The 22,293-nt window shown below is 47.8% G+C and overlaps 1 protein-coding gene across 1 annotated transcript in view; it reads right to left on the reverse strand.

Moving 5' to 3' along the window:
* The window catches only part of LOC119376135 (CDGSH iron-sulfur domain-containing protein 3, mitochondrial), a 118,095-nt gene extending 97,161 nt beyond the window's left edge, over positions 1-20,934 (reverse strand). The window contains exon 1 of the mRNA XM_037646069.1: positions 20,731-20,934. Within this exon, the coding sequence (XP_037501997.1) occupies positions 20,731-20,790 (60 nt within the window). The 5' untranslated portion in view covers positions 20,791-20,934. The remainder of the gene's footprint in view (positions 1-20,730) is intronic.
* Between the last annotated feature and the right edge of the window lie 1,359 nt (positions 20,935-22,293).

Here is a 22,293-nt window from a genome sequence, read left to right on the forward strand (position 1 = left end):
GGTCGAAACCCCCCTGTTAGCTCGGGTCCGTGGTGTCGCTACACACCAAACGTCTGCATTCGCAGACGCCCCTGCGGGGATTGGGTTTTAGGGACAACAATGGAAAGCTGAACACGTCCGCGATAGAAATAAGTAAGAGACGGTTAGAGTATTGGTGGCAGAAAAGTAGAGTACAAAAATAAATAATGGGGAAAAATAAGGTCATTCTGCCTTAAGAGGCAGAGAGATGGACCGTGAATTTATATATATGTTTTTTGTATAATAACATAGATTTAATCAATATAGATAAGGTATTAGGCCAACATGAAACAAGCTTTTTTTTTTTTTTTGAGCCTGGTGGCAGACATGTGACCGCCCCGTTATAGACCTTATGCAAAATCTGCTGCCATCTAGCGGCCGCCGTGTGCATTTCCGCCATGTTGAAGGCTAAGCGCGCTCCGCATGTGCACACACAGAGTGTACGTATCGGTGTGTAGCGGCTGATAGGAACGGCAATGCCGACATATTTTCGTGTGCCGTGTTGCTCAGATTGAGGAAATTGGGGTGCTGAAAAAAGGTTTATAAGAAACTAACCTGCGTGTTATTAGATTACCTCGCGGCCGACGAGAAGCGGCAGATCGTTCACGTTCGCCGTTCTTAATAGATGCGGTATGCGACAGCATCGGCACTCATCAGAAAACACTTTTTCGTGTCATGCCGGAACCAGACAGTTTACGCGCCGTGTGCTTGCACGTACAGACAAACCGCGGCTTCGTGTACGAGCTTCAAAGCTGCATCGCGGCTACTCGCGCATGCCTGCGCTGCTGTTCACATTACTTTGTTTATTCTACCGCGATAACAATTACATATTAGACTTGTCTAACGAGTGCGTCATCGATTCTCAGCGAACGGACCGATTGTGCTAGAGCGTGTTGTTTGTAGCTGGTTTTCGATTGTGGAGTTTAACAAGGTAGCATTTGGTTAGATGCTTCGCGCGTATAGCTTCACTATGCGTATTTTTCAAGCATTTAATTACCTTTTTTTATTTATAAGTACCTCAAGAAAAGCACATATATCAGGCTCTCCCAGAAGATGACCCCCTTCGGAAAATCCTGTATCCGCCTCTGTATGCTATGAAATGTTAACAGATGTTTGTGTGTGACACTTTTCGTATCAAATTGAAAAAAATAATGTTGTTCCGGCAAATGTGTAACACTCGACCATGGGTGCGTTACTGTTGGTTACGCGCTGAAGTGGGTTCGAAAGCGTTCAGTCGGCGACGCAAAATTGCCTTGCGGAAACGGGTTGAAATTGTAAGGCGCCAGTGGGCCCCGAAACTGTCGATGTGAACGCGAATATTCTTGGCGTATCGTGTTATTTACGAGCACATTCCCACTTTGAAATGGGTCCAGCACTTTCTTACCGTCATCGCTGTGCCTAGCCGTGTCGCGCGCCAAAGCCTCCTCCCAACCATCATACACTACACGCATGGTATTCAGACAGCTAACAACGCTTTGTTCGTTGCATTGAAAGCACACTGATAAAATTTATAAGCTAGAGCAAAGCTTCATTCTCAACGACGGCAGGCCTACATGTGACTTGGTGACAAACTTGTACCTTCTTCTCGTTGAGAGGCGATTCTTTAGACGTAATAACTGTCAACGTAATAACTAGAAAATGCCGGTAACGCTTAAATGCCGTTACACACTCGTCTGACGTTTTTATGCACCGGTTGCCCACTATCAAAGCAGATACAAGCAAGAAGTTATAGCAGCGACAGCAATACGATTCGAACACAAGCCTCCAACATGGCGCCAAATCGGTAGTTTCGTGAAACCTCCGACAGATGGCAGCAATTTTGCGTAAGGTAAAGCAGCGGTAGCAAAGGGAAAGAGGAATGCTGCAATTATGAAGCACAGAGCTTTATGGGGATACAATAGGTACGAGGTGCTTCGAGGGCTGTGGAAGGGTGTGATGGTCCCGGGGCTTACATTTGGGAACTCAGTGGTTTGCATGAAGTCAGAGGTACAATCAGGATTGGATGTAAATCAAAGGACGGTGGGCCGCCTCGCGTTGGGCGCTCACGGGAAGACGACAATTGAGGCTGTAAAGGGTGATATGGGATGGACAGGCTTTGAAGTGAGGGAAGCTCAGAGCAAAATGAGATTCGAAGAGAGGCTGAGGAAAATGAAGAAGAGTAGATGGGCAGAGAAGGTTTTCAGGTATTTGTATAGAAAAAGCGTTGACACGCAGTGGAGAAAGAGAACTAGGAGGCTCACCAGTAAATATACGGCTAGCAGTGCGGGCGATATGGCAACAGGGAGCATTAAGCGGAAGGTCAGGGAGGCGGAGAGGACATATTGGATGACAGCGATGGAAAAGAAGCCGGCTCTGAGTAACTACCGAAAGGGAAAAAAACGAAATAAGGAGGGAAAGGTTTTATGATAATTCAAGGGGAAGCGCTTTACTGTTTGAAGCAAGGTCGGGCTGCCTTAGAACACGAAGTTATAAAGCGAGATTCAGTAACGAAGACGAACACTGTACATGCTGCGGGGGAACTAAGGAAACGATGGAACATGTACTGATTGAATGTGGCGATATTCACCCAGGTATACTTGTGGGCACGAGTCTACAGGAAGCCTTGGGTTTTAGGGACAACAATGGAAAGTTGAACACGTCCGCGATAGAAATAAGTAAGAGACGGTTAGAGTATTGGTGGCAGAAGAGTAGAGATAAAATACAAAAATAAATAATGGGGGGGGGGGGGGGGGATAAGGTCATTCTGCCTTAAGAGGCAGAGAGATAGACCGTGAATTTATAAATTTTTTTGGTATAATAAGATAGATTTAATCAATGTAGACAAGGTATTAGGCCAGCATGAAACAAGGAAGTTTTCTTTTTTCTTCGAGCATGGTGACAGACATGTCACCACCCCGTTATAAAGGGGACGCTCATAGCATCCATCCAGCATCCATCCATCCGTTTTCAGGTATTTGTATAGAAAAAGCGTTGACACGCAGTGGAGAAAAAGAACTAGGAGGCTCACCAGTAAATATACGGCTAGCAGTGCGGGCGATATGGCAACAAGGAGCATTAAGCGGAAGGTCAGAGGCGGAGAGGACTTATTGGATGGCAGCGATGGAAAAGAAGCCGGCTCTGAGTAACTACCGAAAGGGAAAAAACGAAATAAGGAGGGAAAGGTTTTATGATAATTCAAGGGGAAGCGCTTTACTGTTTGAAGCAAGGTCGGGCTGCCTTAGAACGCGTAGTTATAAAGCGAGATTCAGTAACGAAGAAGAACAATGTACATGCTGCGGGGGAACTAAGGAAACGATGGAACATGTACTGATTGAATGTGGCGATATTCACCCAGGTATACGTGTGGGCACGAGTCTACATGAAGCCTTGGGTTTTAGGGACAACAATGGAAAGCTGCACACGTCCGCGATAGAAATAAGTAAGAGACGGTTAGAGTATTGGTGGCAGAAAAGTATAGATAAAGAACAAAAATAAATAATGGGGGAAAATAAGGTCATTCTGCCTTAAGAGGCAGAGAGATGGACCGTGAATTTATATTTTTTTGGTATAATAACATAGATTTAATCAATGTAGATAAGGTATTAGGCCAACATGAAACAAGGAAGCTTTTTTTTTTTTCTTCGAGCCTGGTGGCAGACATGTCACCGCCCCGTTTTAAAGGGGACGCTCATAGCATCCATCCATCCATCCATCCATCCATCCGTCTATAAAGGGGATGCTCACAGCATCCATCCATCCATCCATCCAGCAGCGCCACTAAACGATGCTTGGGGAGCCTATTACGGCACCGTTTCGAAAAATTCTCACGGCTACGTGTTCGTTGTAGACTCGTGCACAACTGTAACACCACAACAAAATTTCGACCTCTGGGTGGTTTAGGGGCCTTTTAAAAGGCAACGTTTATTCGTCTGCAGTGCTGGAGTGTGTGTGTGTATTGCTGAATACCAATATAAACAAAAAAGAATTATCGAAATTGGTGCACGGTAGAGCACTGCACGGGCTCGGGCCTACCCGAAAACCCGGGCCCGGCCTACGGGCCGGGCCGGGTAAAGTAGTTCTCACGGCGGGCCTGAGCCGGGCTCGGGCTTGAAGCTCCAGGCTTAGGGCCGGGCACGGGTCTGAGGTGGCGGGCTCGGGCCGGGCTTGGACTTTGCTGGGTTCTTAAATGGACACTATAATGAAGCACTGAAGCGGTTTAGACTGATAAAGTGAAGTAAAAAAACTCGATGTCATTCATTTCACGATCATACGTTTATTGTCAGACGAGAAAATCAATGTCAGAATTCCATTTTTTAAATTTCGCGCCGAAATCTCGGTGCGTGACGCCACAGATTTTAAACTGTATTTGTAGTATTTGGGGACACTGGCTCTATAAAATTTCCTGAAACTTGGTATGTTAAGTCTGTGGCCCCCTCAGAGGTCAATGTACTTCATTTTTAGTGATTAGAAACTACGTAGGCCGCATTAGACGCCGTCAGAATCGAAGATGTCACGGTGTCTGCTGCGCGAGCTTAAAGGGGCGTCGCCACCCGCATTTACCTTTTTGCGCGTTTTCTCACTTACCAAGACTCTTGTCCCGGCGAGCGTGGTGATTTAGGGATTGCTAAAGAGTAATTTACTCATAATAGAGAAATTGTTTTTCTTTCTAGTGCCCCTTCATGTTTGTTCCACATACGTTGTGCATATATACATATATGTTTCACATTTTCTCTCTCGAAAAAAAGAAAACACTTTTTTTTATGCGGGGCCAGCTGTTTAGAGAAATTTATTAGAGACAAGTACTTAACTTCTTTTGCTCTTTGCATATGGGCGGCTACTTGATTTATCTTAAACGGGCGAGCTAAAAGTAGATATACCCAGGTGCTTATATAGTTAAAATGTCGTTATTCTATGGTTTATTTGCATTCGTTATGATTTTATATCCCGAATGTTATTCTGTAATCGCGGTAATAAATGTAATATAATAAATATATACCTGTAACTTATCGCAAGAGCGATCATAGAGCTCCAAAGCAAGGAAATGTATTTGAAGTTTCCAGCCCTCCAATAAAACGAAAGGACTGCACGGAGTCTCGTTATATAGAATTCCTATACAGAGACATTCTTTTTCCGTGGCTTCGCCATGGCCCCCGTGGTCATGTGACGTGAGATGGACGTGCACAGCCTGCTTGGTGCGCCCAATTTGTTAACATTTGAACTTTCGCCTTTTTCCGCTATCAGGGAGGGAGGGGGGTAGAGGGGCTAGGTCGAACCAATTGTCAGCTAATGTTGCCATTTAAAAGATGAGCTTTCCCATATGTCACATATGGGTCGTTCCTGAAGGGTATTTGGCGGCAGGATTGCAACATATCGATACCTATCTTCAACATGACTAAAATCAGGATGCCGATTTTGAAATATAGAGTTTTGTTTCACGGTTAGGTATAGTGTGAGAGCTACATGGCACTGCCACAACACCGTTGGAATGTGCAGGAATAGCATAGCTTCAAACAGCATAAGGCGTGAGGCAAAATATATTCGCTTGATGAAATATCAGGCTTGAAGATAGACAATTACGAATTCCGTGCCAGGTGATGTCCCTTTACCTCGAACCATAGGCATTCAATGAATAAGCGTCGAGAAGCTTTTTCACGCCTTTATTACCAAACCGTAACAAACACCAAAAATAGATCGAAATCGCTTGGTCCGCCTCCTGCCAGTCCTACCCGCGTAGTGCAGTGGTCACTTTCTACCAGTACAACATCATTAAGAAGGCATAGAGCATTATGATACGGAAGAAAAGAAGAGCGCCGTGCAAGCCGTGCATAACATACACTGCTGAAAACTGCAAGCAGAAGCCCTCAAAAAGGAGTTTTATAGGTGATACTGAAGAGTGTCACGACGTTCAGGAACGATAGAAATGAAATAAGCTGCACAGCTACATTCATCCTGCAGAGGTCCACAAAGACATCCTGAATTTGCTCCATTGGTGGAAGTTAAGAACAACGACTGCGGACGCCTTCACATTTCGCAAGGCAGATGTGCACCCCTGCGGCTAGTGCATGCAGTGCGAGAAACTTTAGCGTGACAAGATATGTAATACAACGGTGGATGGCGTGCTTAAATCTTAAATCTCTAGATAATTTGAATTTTTGCACAATAACACATGAAGAAATAAACTATAAAATGTGCCACAAAAGACGTAGGGACTGTATATAGTAGCCGTGGTGACATATGAAATATATATGATATATGAAAAGAATGCTACCAGAAATACTGTTTTCGTACTTTTGGCTGCCTATACGTATTTCTAAAAGTACACGTGATGCACAGGGTTCGTTATAATTTTTATATAGGTCAGTGTACATACAGCAAGGTAATAAACTTGGCTTTCTTCCTCCATCTTGCTGTGGCAAGGTACTATCATGCTGAAGACGTGTTACATATGCAGAAGGGCGCATGATTGGCTTTGTCGTTAGAGCCCGTTTTAAGTTTCAATAAAGAGCGCAATGAGAGAGTTGTGTTCTCTGTCTCCTCTGTTTTTATTGCATTTCCTATCGAAACTGAACTCATGCTGCAAATCACTTTCCTTGCTGCAATATCTGCTACAAGACGCTCTTGATGATCCCCACTGCATTAGCAAAAAAAAAAGAAGAAAAAAAGTTATAGTATATACCATTGCCGAACAGACGTTCATTGTACCCAGTATGTCCACTCAACTCTTTCCTTCGTGAGCCCCTTTTTACACGAAATTACCGTAGGTTAAAGTAGAATTGTTAGCGAAATATTCGCCAACAAAGCGTAGATATTTGCTACTTAAAACACTTTGCTGTAGATTCTATGTTCAGGCAACACCACCTATATTATTGGCTCGGGCCTCTGTCGGGCCTGATCTGCCGTCGGGCCGGGTAGTGAAAATTTTTTCTCGGGTTCGGGCCGGGCTCGGGTCGCGTTTTGAATCACCAGGCCGGGCTCGGGTGGGTAAACTTAAACGAGTTCCGGGCCCAGGTCGAAAATCACGGCCCGTGCAGTGCTCTAGTGCACAGTGAGGGAAGTCTTCAAACTTCAAAATGCGAGCAGACGACGAGAAAAAAACGTTCCCTTTCGCATGTCACTTCCACTGACGTCAAAGGCATATCACCATGCGCCTCTTACATACCGGAAGACTCGCCTCGTGGTGGTCATTGTGCAGCACACCTAGCATCATTTTGCAATTGTTTTCAAAATGTCATATTTAAAAATAGAAATCGTTTTGTATCTGACGAAGTAATAGCGCACAATAGTGTGGCCTAGCTGGGGCCATATGAACGTTACATAAGACTTGTCGCGTCAAACCAAATCAAGACGCCTGGCAATGTTGTCACTCCCACGTGATGAAATGTCACTTCCAATCAAAAAATAGCCATTGTGTGTCGCTCTAGTCAAATAAAATTATAAAAGCTTTGTTCTGTGACAGAACGGAACAAAACGTCACGAGAGGACGAGAGGGAGCCACACGGGATAGGTCGAGGCTCGTCTGACGGTCAGACGTGAAAATAGCAACCGGAAACGGCAGTGCTGTCGATCATTTGGGAAAAGAACAATTACAGAGGGATCAGAGGCACCGTTCTGTCCGAGAGAACAGATGCAGAATGGTCTCCAGACGGCTTGGATTGGATCGAAACGTAAGCGCTGGGGCCAAAGAATCAAATTAGCCTGCTTTACGCCTGGCTTACTCCAATCCGGCGCCGATAGCTTGCGAAAATCGCAACCAGCCCCCCACCACCGAACGACTCGTAAAACTGCGACACCGCCTAGCGTCCACTCAAGACACAAATACATTGTTAGTCATCTTCAATGTCAAGCTTTGAAAAACAATGCCTGCCAATATTGATGTTCAGCTATAACAATTCCATATGTTTTCATGAGTTGAAAACATTTCTAACTTCGCTCACGTCTATTGGCTGTTTGCTCCCTGTCATTCTCTCGAGATGTTTCGTTCTGTCACAGAACGCATACAAAATAGCCCCCATGGTGGGCCGAACATTCACTGTCACGTATCCCAAGGTGGGAAGCACGTACCACCTAAATGATTGTCCTTCCACTTATCTAGTGTCATTGGCACAGCAGCCAGAACTGCACGTGAGGGCCAGAGAAGAGCCTATACTTCAAAAATATAGTGAACTACATCACTACATCCACCGATCACTCTGTGACTGGCTCTCACGGACACTATGGACGTCATAAGCTCCTTGACATGCAACAGGCAAAAATAGCGGAGCCACTGTGCTCCACAGATGACCAGACTGTGGCTGAGAAAACTTCAGATTTTGGCATTCCAGTACTTGTGGACAAGGAGAACGATGACAAATGGCCAGAGGATAATAATTGTTGGGGTTTAGCATCCCAAAATCACGATATGGTTATGAGAGACGCCGTAGTGGAGGGCTCCGGAAATTTCGACCACCTAAGGTACACCTAAATCTAAGCATACGGGCCTCAAACATTTTCACCTCCATCGAAAATGCGGCCGCCGCTGCCGCGATTCGATCCCGCAACCTGCGGGTCAACAGTCGAGCACCTTAACCACTAGACCACCGTGGCAGCTAAACGGCCAGAGGAAGCAGGACAGTTTGAACGAATCACGTTTGGCTGAACAAATGCACCACTTGTGTTTCACAGACTCAAGTCTCAAGTATTACCGATGTTCAGAGACCCAAAGCTCCGTCAGCATTTCAGAAAGTGTGTCTTTGATAAAGAAAGTGTTGACTCTTCAGTTTTTCTAGAGGACAGAGAGAACCAACAAAACAGAAGACAAGTGCGACTTCTAAGTTTCCAAAGCCACAAAAAGTCCATGATGTGAAAAGTTTTCTTGGATTAGGGAGCTTCTACTGCAACTAATATCCCAAAATATTGTCACGTGGTGGTGACGTCGACAAAGGCAGCAGTCAGCGTGTCCATGAAACTTTTTATTTGGCCGAACTTGTGGTCAGGAAATGGAAAGGAAAACTACAGCAATACACACTGTACACTGATAGCGGCGAACAGAGCGTCGGCCATCGATAAACTGAACAGCAGCAAGGTGTGCCGGCATTTTATAGATGCGGCATCGAATATTCTAGCCTTATTGCTGGTGGCCGCGTTAGTTCGAGAATAATCTCAACTGTTCGCGTTTGCGTGCTCAAGCCTATAAGAAGATTCTCAGATAGTGTGGAAGGTTCCCAAACATTAGGGCGCGGCTTGCGCAAGGCGGCGGCTACGCGTGCAACGGACTAGTTACATAAAAACGACAAAAAGAAGCGCGCATGACATTGCCCCCCTCTGAAAAAGAGGCCCGGTGATCGTAACAGAGCATGGAAGGGGGAAAAGGTGCATACACAAATAAAGTACAATGATAAAGGAAAAAGCAGTCCTAAGGTTCGCTAATGCGTATAAAACGGCTTAAGGTGCACGAAATGGACGATTTCAGGTCCTGCGCGGCGCCGCTGAGAGTTCGTGATGCCGTCCGGGAAGACCTCGTAGCCTAGAGCGCCGAGACATCGAAGAACCTTGTATGGTCCGAAGTATCGCCGAAGAAGTTTTTCACTAAGTCTACGTGGGCGTCCAGACCCACACGGTCACCGGGCTGGTATTCCACGAAGCGTCGTCAAAGATTGTAACGGCGGCTCTCGGTTGTCTGCTGATTCCTGATGCGTAGGCGGATGAGTTGTCGGGCTTCCTTTGCGCGCCGAAGGTAGACAGTCACGTAGAGGTTTTCTTCGTCGGTGACGTTGGGTAGCATGGCGTCGAGCGTCGTTGCCGGCTTGCTTCCATATACCAACTTGTATGACGTCGTCTGCATCGTTTCTTGCACAGCCGTGTTGTATGCGAAGGTCACGTACGGAAGAATGGCATCCCACGCCTCGTGTTCGACGTCGACATACATACATCGCCAGAACGTCAGCGATGGTCTTATTTAGATGCTCGGTGAGGCCATTGGTCTGTGGGTGGGCTGTGGTCGGGCGGTGGCTTGTTTCGCTGTATTTCAAGATCGCCTGAGTAAGGTCAGCAGTAAAGGCCGTACCTCTGTCAGTAATGAGGACCTCTGGGGCGCCATGACGCAGGACGATGTTCTCAACGAAGAACTTGGCTATCTCGGCGGCACTGCCTTTGGGCAGGGCCTTTGTCTCGGCGTAGCGGGTGAGATAGTCGGTAGCTACGACGATCCATTTGTTTCCAGAATTTGACGTCAGGGACGGCCCCAGTAAGTCCTTCCCGATTTGCTGTAACGGCCGGCGAAGTGGCTTGATCGGCTGAAGAAGTCCAGCTGGCCTTGTCGGCGGTGTCTTACATCAGTGACAGTCTCGGCAAGTTTTTACGTAGTGGGTGACGTCGGCAGTAAGGCGAGGCCAGTACTACTTTTCTTGTATTCTCGCGAGATGCAGGAAACACCGAGGTGTCCAGCTGCCGGGTCGTCGTGTAAAGTTTCCAGAACCTCTGGATGTGATGCTGAAGGTACTACGAGGAGGAGGTAATTCGCCCGGAGTGGCGAGAAATTTTTCTTTAGGAGAACGCCATTCTCCAAGAAAAACGACACCAGTCCTCGCTTGAATACCTTTGGAACAACGGTGGCCTTGCCCTCGAGGTATTCCACAAGGCCCTCGAGTTCTGGGCCGACTTGCTGTTGTTCGGCGAAGTCATCAGCACTTAAGGTTCCCAAGAAGTAGTCACCATCCTGGTCGTTGTCAGGCAGTGGGTCAATGAGGGCACGGGACAGGCAGTCGGCGTTGGAGTGCTTTCGTCCGGACTTGTAAACGACGGTAATGTCGAATTCCTGAAGTCACAGACTCCACCGTGTGAGGTGACCTGAAGGGTCCTTCAAGTTAGCTAGCCAACACAAGGCGTAGTGGTCGCTCACAACTTTGAAAGGCCTGCCGTAAAGATAGGGGCGGAACTTTGATGTAGCCCAGATGATGGCAAGGCACTCCTTTTTCTGTTGTGGAATAGTTGGCTTCCGCTCTAGATAGCGGCCGGCTAGCATAACTGACAACCCTTTCTAGTCCGTCAGTCCTCTGCACTAGGACGGCTCCGAGGCCTACGCTGCTTGCATCGGTCTGGATTTCCGTGTCGGCGTATTCCTCGAAGTGCGCAAGTACTGGCGGCGTCTGTAGGCGCCGTTTAAGTTCTTGAAATGCTTCAACTTGTGCCGTTTCCCACTTGAAGTCCACGTCGGTTTTCGTGACGTGCGTTAGCGGCTCAACAATCCGTGAAAATCCTTTGACGAAACACCTGTAATAGGCGCACAAGCACAGAAATCTGCGTACGGCCTTCTTGTCAGTGGGCGGCGGGAAGGCAGTGATGGCTGCCGTTTTTGCGTGGGTCGGGGTGAACCCCTGACTTGCTAATCACGTGGCCCAAGAACAAAAGCTCCTCGTACGCGAAGCGGCACTTTCCTGGCTTCAGGGTGAGTCCACAGGTTTTGATTGCTTGAAGTACAGCCTCAAGGCGCCGGAGGTGCTCGTCGAAGGTTGAAGCAAACACAGCGACATTGTCCGAGTACACGAAGCAACTTTGCCACTTCAAGCCTGCCAGTACTGTATCCATAACGCGTTGGAAAGTCGCAGGCACCGAGCAAAGACCGAAGGGCATGACCTTGAACTCGAAGAGGCCATCTGGTATTATAAAGCCAGTCTCCTCTCGGTTTCTCTCGTCGACTTCGATTTGCCAGTAGCCGGTCTTGAGGTCCATCGATGAAAAGTACTATATATGTGCTGTGGAGTCGATCCAGGGTGTCGTCTATATGCGAGAGAGGATACACGTCCTTCTTTGTGATTTTGTTCAGGCGACGATAACCGACGCAGAAATGTAGGGCTCCATCCTTCACTAACACCACGGGTGACACCCACGGACTCTTGGACGGCTCGATGATGTCGCGTAGCATTTCGTCGAATTGTTTCTTTACGGTGTCGCATTCTCGCTTTGAAACTCTGTACGGGCTCTGGCGGAGTGGCCTGGCACTTTCCTCTGCAATGATGCAATGTTTTACGACTGGGGTCTGCCGAATTCTTGACGACAACGAAAAGCAGTCCTTGTATTGCAAGAGCAGGGTTTTCAGCTGCTCCTGCTTATGCTTCAGAAGGCTAGGATTGACGTCGAAAGCTGGTTGACGAGCTTGGTTCATCGGAGTAGGCTCGGAAGAATCGGCGAGGGCAAAAGCATTGGTGGCTTCCACAATTTCTTCGGTGTAGGCGACCGCCGTGCCTTTGTTCACGTGTTTATACTCATTGCTGAAGTTTGTGAGCATCACTGTTGCTTTCCCTCCCTGCAACTCGGCTATTCCTCTTGCGACGCAGATCTCACGGTTAATCAACTGGTGCTGCTCGCCTTCAACGATGCCTTCCAGGTCTGCTAATGTCCGAGTGCCGATGGAAATGACGACGCTGGAGCGAGGAGGAATGGTCACCTAGTCTTCCAGCACATTCAAGGCGTGCTTCCCTGGCAGCGTGTACGGTGGTAGTGCTTTTTCCGTGGATAGCGTTATCGACTTGGACCTCAGGTCGACGACTGCACCATGCAAGCCTAAGAAGTCCATACCAAGGATGACATCTCTCGAGCAATGCTGTAGGACTACGAAGCTTGCGGGATAAATCCGGTTGTTAATGGAGACTCTCGCTGTGCAGATTCCTGCCGGCGTTACTAGGTGACCTCCAGCTGTCTGGATTTCGGGGCCTTCCCAGGCGGTCTTGACTTTCTTCAACTTCGTGGCGAACGTTCCACTAAAGACAGAATAGTCGGCTCCGGTGTCCACGAGAGCTGTGACGCTGTGGCCGTAGATAAGAACGTCGAGGTCGCTAGTTCGTCGTCTTGCGTTGCGGTTAGGTCGTGGCGACGAATCACGGCTACGTCAGTTTGTCCCGCTATTTCGACGTTGCGTCATCAGGTTTTCTTCGGGCCGCGAAATTTCGACGTCAGGGCTCTGTTCGGCTTGCAGCGTGTTCTTTATATTTCGTCGCAGCGGCGGCGTCGGAGGATCTTCGGTATTTCGTCGTACAGCAACCACACCTTCATCGGTTGCTGCCCTTAGTTTTCCGGATACGGGCTAGGTGACCGGCTCCGTGTCGGGCCAGTATACGGTGAGCGTTTGGGAGAGACATAGCGGCCTGGCGACAGCAATCGGGAAGGTCCTCGGGGGGCCCACTGTACTCTTGCGAGGTAGTCGGCGATGTCGCGTAGTCGTTCACCTCACTCTGGACACGGCACGTTGACGGCGAAGCCGCGTAGTCCCATCTGGCGGTATTGGCAATGACAGTAGGTATGGCCGGCTTCCCCGCAGTGATAACAGAGCGGGCGGTGGTCAGGGGCGCACCAAACGTCGGTCTTCCTAGGGGCGTAGCGCTGGCCAACAGGCGACAGCACTGCGGCGGTGTGGCGTCTTGGCATGGGTGTGGAGGATGGCGGGCTGCAGCAGCATAGCTCATAGCTTGCAGCTGCAGCTCTGATAGCTGAGGCGTGCCCAGTGACTGCTGTATCTCCCACTGATCTCCACTAGGAGGATCTGGATGGCGCATCGAGCGCGCGGGCGTAAAGCTACCGGAAGCCGCCGTTTTTGTCCCGGAAGCCACCGCCATCACCAGTCAATGGCTGCCGGCGCGAGAGATTTTCTCTTTTTAAAGAAATGCCTGCCTATGGTGCAGTAAACTGTACGAATCGACCGGAAAAGCCGTCAGGGAAGATATTTCACACGTAAATACCTCAAAATTGTATTACTTTTTACGCATTTTGCGAGGAAATCGTGGTGTTTGATCACTTTTTTTAGTGAGGTGTACTGAAGGTGTTGGTTTTTGTCATGCAGTTTCTTACGCTTGAAGCCACAAATATACAAGAAGTGGCTCATTAACTTAAAGAGGCACAACTGGACACCGTCTCCAGGAAGCAGATTTTGCAGCGACCATTTTGTCGAGTCATGTTCCAACTGCTCCGATGCAAGAACTCATCTTCGGAACGATGCCATCACAACGCTGTTTTCTTTCCCAGAGCACTTACAAAACGTAAACGTTTGTGCTCCTGGATACCACTGCACTCACTGCTACCTCTTTGGTAAAAAGGAAACTCTACGGAGAATCTGCTTTCGGTGTTGTCTAAATGATGCGTAATTGTAAGGTTTGTTGTACGTTGCAGCACTCCGCCGTATTCGGACGGTGTCGGCACGGCGTCTGTCATCTTTCGTGTAGCGTTCGTTGGCGTCTAAAGTGATGCGTAATCACAGAGTTTGTTGTACGCACTAGCTGTCCGTTGCAGCACTCCGCAAAAAATACAACCATAACAGCTGCCACCCGAGAATACTTGAATTGCGCACCTAAGATGAGCAGAAGACGGCAGCTTCCGGGACAAACAGGGGACCTTCCGGTGGCTTCACAAGCACCCGCCTCGGACAGTGGGGATGCCCCGTCCAGCCTTTTTAATGGAGGTCAGTGGGATCTCCTGGCGCATAGCATCGGCGATGGAATCTACTTGAGGTTGCGATGAAGGTAGAACTTTTCGCAGCTCCTCTTGCATGATTGCTCAGATCATCTCATGCAGGTCGGCGGATCCTAGCGCTTGAACGTCGGCGTAGCTTCTGGGCAAGAAGCTGCGGTTGTATTGCCGCATATGCATCTCCAGCGTCTTCTCGATTGTCGAAGCTTCCGAAGCAAATTCAGCGACCGTCTTCGGCGGGTTCCTTATCAATCCAGCGAAGAGTTCTTGTTTGACACCCCGCATGAGGAACCCGACTTTCTTCTCTTCGGGCATACTTGGGTCGGCGTGTCGAAACAGGCGATTCATCTCTTCAGTGTAGATGGCAATCTTCTCATTGGGCAGCTGCACACGGGTCTCCAGCATAGCTGCAGCCCGTTCCTTGTGGACCACGCTCGTGAACGTCCTTAGGAACGTCGTCCGACAGAGATCACATGTTTGCAGCGCGGATACCCAGTCCTCAAAACACATCCTCGCGGCGTCTGCTAGGTAGAAGTAGACGTGACGCAGTTTTTTCTCGGAGTCCCAGTTGTTGAAGCTGGCGACTTGATCGTACGTCTCCAGCCAGCTTTCTGGGTCTTCAATCGATGATCCACGGAAAGTCGGCGGCTCCCTGGGTTGCTGCATCACTACTGTCGCGGGTGACACAGCGGCAGTCATCGTCGCTGTTGTGTTCGTCACACTGTTGGTTCCTCGCTTCTCGGGTAGGAGTCCGTATTCGGGTCGCAAGCCTTGTAGCCTGCGGCTAGCTCGCTGTTGCACGAGGTCTTCAATGTGCTCTTCACGTTGTTGGCTTGGTTCCCGGCTTTTCGTAGGCGTCCGGAGCATCAAGGAAGCAGCACCTCCACCAGATGTCACGTGGTCGTGAAGTCGACGAAGGCAGCAGTCGGCGTGTCCAAGATGAAACTTTTTATTTGGCCGAACTTGTGGCCGGGAAACGGAAAGGAAAACTACAGCAATACACACTGTACACTGATAGCAGCGAACAGAGCGTCGGCTGTCGATAAATAGAACAGCGGCAAGGCGCGCCGGCATTTTATAGACTGCAGACTCTGCCCAGGCGGCGCTGCGAAAAACATCGCCATCAGCGCCCTCATCGCAGCCCTGGCGCTAACTGGGTAGTACAGAGAGAGCCGTCCGCAAGCGAATATGCATAGGCCACAATATAAGCCGCCCTCTTTTGTTGGTGTCGAGGAGTGGTTTCCTGAAAATCAAGGACCTGGAAAGCTTCTTCCGGCATTCCACGCTTCAGAAGCTGAGGAGGCTGATGAAAGCGAACTGCGAGTACAATGCAAAAGAAGTTTTAGTTATTCCGGCGTGCTGCAACTCGCAAGTACAAGCGAGCATCGCACGACATCGAGTTCAAGGCAAGCCCTCCGACATCCGATCTCTAGCGCCTAAATGCGTTAAAATCGGGTATATACGTAATTCCAAAGCGATGAAGTACATACACGATCAATTTACTTAGCTATGCATCTTACGATCAGTGGTACAAAACTCGCTTTATGAGGGACGAATGGCCCCGGCGATTTTCGCCTTTTCAGTTGCATTCTCCCTTAATTCATCTCTCGCTTCCTGTGCATTGGATTGTTTTATTACGCATCCTCAAATGGTCTCTTGATGGCCGTCTTCCATTTGCATATACTGCAAATGGGGACACGTGCACGTCCACTTTGGCGGGGTACAACCAAAGGTAAAACCGTGGCCTCTGTGATAGCTACAGCAATCGCGGAAGCCATGGGCAAAACAATCTGAAGGTGGTCACGACCAACATTTTGCGGTTTACTTGTATGACGCACGTGTTAGCTAGTTAGAACCAGAACTGTGAGCCTTGAAAACGCAAGTCCGCGATGCTGCGTGGTGACGACCAACTCAGATTACAGGTTGTCGTGGTGTGCGTATCACGTGTCTTCAGTATGCCTCTAGCTGCTCACTTCGTATTACACGGCACACACCGCGGTCAGAGCCTCTGCTAAGCTTCATGGTCGAGGTTACCACGGTTCTCCATCAGGGCTACGCAAAACAACAGCAGAGCCACATTATCACACTTTCTCGTGCGACCGGCTGTGGAGAACGTGGGTACTTCGCTTAGCCAACACGCTCGCTACAGCCCGTATCCAGCGCTCTCGCCTTTTTTCTTCGTACGACAACTATTGAAATCGGTAAAACTGAACGTTTTTATTCAGCCTTTACGTCCGTGGCAATTCACAACGCAACAGTAGCGTCGATTGCAGCGTTTCTTCGTATTATGCGGAGCGGTCTCGTCTGCGGTTGTTTTCGCCGTCGTTCTGACGAGTGATCCCGCAAGCACTTCATGACGGTTTGGTGGCACGTCCGACTAGCGGAGAGAAATTGACAGCTCTCGTTCTGAGAGTTAAATGAAATGCGCAAACACACGTGATATTAAGCTCAATCGTTGTTTCGCACTCGCTAGTTGCACCTGGTCCCACAGCAAACTGTGTGAGGGAGTCTGTCTTTGTACTACCCAATACTTCTCCGACAGGTGGCGCCACGCGTCTTGGAAACTCCAGTCTGATGTCTATAGATGCGGCATCGAACGTTTGAGCCTTATCGCTGGCGGCTGCGCTAGTTTGAGAATAATCTCAACTGTTCGTGTTTGCGTGCTCAAGCCCATAAGATTCTCGGATAATCTGGAAGGTTCCCAGACATTAGGGCGCGGCTTGTTCAGGGCAGCGGCTACGCATGCAACGGACTAGTTACATAAAAACGACAAAAAGAAGCGCGCGTGGCAATATGCCCTCACCACTAAGCCTCTTGCGAGACTGTTTTGTGATCTTTTAGTACTTTTTCCTATGTGCGAAGAGGATTCCAATGTGCCAAGATCTTGCGTAGTGTGAAACATTTTTTTTCTCCACTTCGTCTTGTGACTTTCCACAACATCAAGCCAGTCAAGATGGCTGGAAGATATGACTTAGTTTTAACATTACAAACTGGCGAGCGTCTGCGTGTTGTGATGAATTTTAGGCATCAGTGTTTGGGCATAGTCATTTGCTTGTGTTTTTCTTTGTTTCTTGTTTATCTTGTTAATATTGTGCGTCATTGAGTAAGTAGTTGAATAGGAGGATGGCCGAGCATTTGTATACAAAATCAGTTCAGTAACTTTGTCGAGATCGCCTTAACGAGCACGTTAAGGTTTTCAGAATTGCCGAATGTTGGCACATCGCTAGCACCTCCATGAGAAGCGTGGTTTGTCACGTTGAAGCGCAGTCGAAGAAGATGGCGTGACGTTAGACATGTGCGCGTTCGGCTGTGTGGCATGCGAGTTACCAAGTTTAAGTAAATTATTCTATGTCCTTCTACTACGTCTCGTGACTTTACGACGGCGAAGGCAACAGGGAGATCTTTGAAGCATATGTTATCAAAGGGGCGAGCAGTGTGTAAGCTTGCCATGAAGTTGAGAGTTTGGCAGAAACCCGCCTGGCCGGGGAAAGACATGGACGAAGGAAACACAGCGCCGACCAAAAGTAAAAATATATTCTTAAAACGACGTTTCGGCTCCCACACGGCTTGCTTGCCATCTCTGGAAGCCAAGCTTGCCATCTCTGGGATTACTAGACACCCAACGTTACTCACTTGATGGAAATGTAACCGAATCTTTGTTCACGCTTGCTTTACTATTTTTTTTCTCATGTATATATTGTTGGTTTCTTCCAATAAATAATCAGATGGCAGTCTGCACCCGTCCTCGTGTTTTCTTCGTCCCGTGTTTGCCCTGTTAATTCCTTCTTTGAAACATATTTTGTTTGTAGTAAATAACGTTCACTGTAAAATAACAGTACTTCTTGTGGAGCTTCACTGTAATAGTTTTACTAATACGCTGTAATATGCAAGGACAAGTACATAATGGGCAAAAACAGCGCACAGACGTCCCGTCCGTCTGCGTGCTGCTTTTGCCCATTATGTATCCCCAACTAGCCCAACTTTCAGTCTTGCGACAAGTACATCGCATTTTCCATTTGCAAAAGCTCGACACAATCTTCTGGCATCCTGTCCTTATTTCTCCCTTTTTATACTTTTCAGGCACTAGTTAATTTGTTATTTTCAACACATGCCACTTCACCTGCTACAATACCATTTTGTGTGAAGCTGCTTTGTTTTAGTGTACTTAGGAGTGCCATACATACATGGCTCTTCTGGCTGAGATTTTACACAGAAGTGCGTGCAGGTACCTTGTCTGGGTGCATTACTTGCCTTGTGCAATAAAGTAGGCTTTTTCGTGGCATGCTTGCATAATGTCCCCTGCCTCAAGTAGATCTGATTGCAAGCAGTGCACACACTCAGGCAAAGCACTTTTTTACACAAGCTCAGCTGGCACAACTCATAAGACATCAGTGTGAAAAGTGCTGAATCGTTTTCATGAATCCATGTGGCATAGTTTCTACCAAAATGGCAGAATGCAAGTTCTCCTGAAGGACACTAATCCTGCATAGTATGAAACTCCACCAAACAAAAGAATGAAATTTGCAGGAACAAGGGCATCAGCTTTCACTTTGATGGCAAAATGCTATATTTTTCGCTTGCAACTACAGACACACTGCCCTACCATTGCAGAAAAACTATCTAGTACTAAAGTAATAATTCCGGTCTGGAAAAAAAACAGGTTGGTAAAGATTCAGGTTAATGCCACTTTGATGTATCAATATACTGCAAAAAGACACCTTGTTCATAACACAGTGTTTAGCCATATGCATAACGCCTGGTGCTCAGCATGGTTTCAGCTGTTGCTCCTAACATGAGTAGGGGCTCCTCCTTCAAACAATGCCAAACATAGTCAACAAAAATGTTTAGAGTGCTGCCGCTGAGACTTGCTAATAACATGGCCAAGAGAATTTATGCACTGTCGGCAAGGATCATCCTGTGCTAGCTTTAAGACGCCATGCTGGATAGCCTCCTGCCCTCTCACCCAGACCCACCTATTCATCCACCCTTCAAGGGTTGTAGAAATGGTACCCCCCAAATCAGACACATTTTCCGCCCCTTTTGCACAACTCATGCATTTTTTAGAAAAATTTGTGCATTTCTGCTGTTCGTGACTTGGGCATTTTTTTAAAACGGCCATGCCAGTTTTCACGACAATGAGCATGCCTCAGTTGTTGAAAGGTTACATAAAAATCAGCTTTATCACAGAAACAAAACAAAGTGATTCTAAAGGCCATTTGTGGAGCCAAATGACAGGCGTGCAAACACCAGTACAACTACAAACAGAAGGGCAACACAAATGCTGACTATCAATGTATTGAAAAGAAGGAACATGAAAAACTTGAGTGCTCCTTCTTTGCACATGCTCAAGGTACGACAATGCCAGCCAGTCATGAACACACACGGGCAGTCATGAAAGGTTAAGGTAGGACAATTTCTACTTAAACAAGACAACACACATGCTACTACTATTACGTTATGCCAAGCGTCGATGGATCATAAGGCAAATTTCTTTTCTTCGTTTGCCTGATTACATCTGCAGAAAACAAAAAGTTCAGTTGCAGGGAAAAAAAAGCTGACACGAGTTGTGTAAAGTGTCATACAATCACTTTTGGCCCCTTAACTGCAGTGCGTCGTCTTATGCGCTGTTTTAACCCCGCTACCACGTTAAACCAACCAACTCCTCAATCGGTCACTTGTGAAAGCCGCCTTTACATGAAAGCGAAAGTTGCGCGTCGCAGCCTTGTAAACGGCCGGAGCTTTCTAGCATCTTTTAAGGTGACGACTTGAGCGGCCGGGCCACAAAGGAGACGAGACGAACACAGTGCTTGCCTTTGTGGCACGTCCTGGTTTGCGTTTTCACCTTAAAAGTTATGCACCAACTAGGCCCAACCCAAGTTTTATTGTAGCTAGCATCAGTGGGTGGACTGTGCACATCAAAGGGCAGGGAAGCTCGCTTTCCTCCCTCTAAATTTAGCTGTTTCGAACGACGTGCTGGGCGATATCCGGGCTCGTGTAAAAGCAGCTGTCTTGTTAAAAGATATCCTGTCTTGACAGCATTCACTGGGTTTCTTTCCTTCTTTCACGAGGGATGCGATGCTGGTAACACATATTCAGTAGGCTTCCTTGTAGCGCAAATAAACGACAGGACAAATGTAGGCACACATGGACACACAGGGCGCTAACCAGCACGTCAGGTCATCACTGAAGGCAATATTAACTATCATCCTTCGTGTTGAGAACGATGGTAGTTATCTCTGATACCTTCGTAACTTTCCCGAGTGCGTTTCGAACAAGCCGGCGGTTACGCTCAGCACTCACCCTCGCCAGTGAGGTGACGGCGCGGCTCCAGCCGCTAATGCACCATTGGACAAATTTCATGGCACCTGAGAACGACCGTAACGTATACAGTAAGCACACACCGGCGTTTCAGAAGCTCGACCACGTGTGGTTTCACAAAGGTTTCACCTCGAATTCACCATCGCCCCATTTGGCTACGGATTAGACCACACCAGGCTACGGGTTAGACCACACCACCGCACGAGACTAAAAAGCCACCTAAACATCGCCCAATGTTAGCGGTGTAAGCATTTTTCATGTTGGCTACCATGTGCTGCCGAGCAAAACTAGCGCCGTGGTGTACCCAGAAATTCCCTAGTCCAGTTGACGAGAGCACCGAGAGGCCGAGTTGAAACAAGTTACTTGATGGCATCTTGATGGCGTGTCTTCTTTAAAGATTTTGTGTACCTGTGTCATGCCAGCGCCTCCTTTGGTCATGCTTTGTTGTGTTCCCTCGCGAGTGTTCGCTTAGAAGTGACTGAGATTGCTAAGACTACCAGCAGCTACTCTGCTGTCAGTTTGGATGAAGCGCGAAAGAAAAGGCACGCATATACGCATATACTACCACTCATACAGCGCTACGTGTGGGTGCGCCTGGTATAACTCGGTGCGCTCCAGAATGAGTGATTTGCCTTGTTAAGCTTCACCGCTGCACAGTGGCGTTATGCGAAGAAAACTTAACGTCATGCTGAGCTCTAGCCCTTCGTGGCCGAGAAGGGTTCGCTGCCGCAAAGTGGTTGATTTAAAACATTTACGGCTTCGAAGCAACTTAAAGGAATCAGTCATCTTATGGGACTGTCCGAGACGTGTGAATATTAAAGCTTACAGGTGTATTTTCGATTTGTAATAATGAATATATCGAATTATTTCGCGATCTCCTTCGAATCCGATGTGTCCGACGGTCTTGTGAGGTGAAACTTGAGGCACTCGAGAGCGTGCGTTGCGTTAAAATGTCTGTGTATGCCCTGCTTTAATTATGTTACCTCGAGAGTGTTCGCTTGAATTGATACAGATTGGTAAGACTATCAGCAGCGCTAAGAAATCCATCATTTGCGCCAAGGAGATTTTAACCTCCTTGATCTGCGCCATTTATTATTTGACCTGAAATGTAGCAGCTGGTGTTTGAAGTAGACATCCGTAGCGGCGCCTCGTCGCAATTGTGCAGCAAGTTCACTATGCGATAACGATTCAGGCCACCTGATTCATTGGTATTTTGTAATAATCTCTGTTGGCATAATTAAGTTTCTCCATGACACTATGGCTTGGTCTGTTCCCTAATGTAGAGGTTTGCTGCATGCCAATTCGTTTGCGTGGTAGAAGAATTGAAGAAACCTTTGCTATGCACTTGCGCATTTATTAGACGTTTGGGTGCTGGTACTGTGACTGTAGACTGCGTGGGCGCCTTTTTTGTAATTAAAGAAGACAAAGCATCAGGTAACGTATGTGGCAGTTACGATTTCTCTGCTGGTGGGCTTCGCTGCACAACGAATCGTCAATGCACAGTACATGCTTTGTGGCATAACACAACTGCAATGCCATAAAGCT

Source organism: Rhipicephalus sanguineus, unplaced genomic scaffold, assembly GCF_013339695.2.
Source record: "Rhipicephalus sanguineus isolate Rsan-2018 unplaced genomic scaffold, BIME_Rsan_1.4 Seq10967, whole genome shotgun sequence".
Lineage (NCBI taxonomy): Eukaryota > Metazoa > Arthropoda > Arachnida > Ixodida > Ixodidae > Rhipicephalus > Rhipicephalus sanguineus.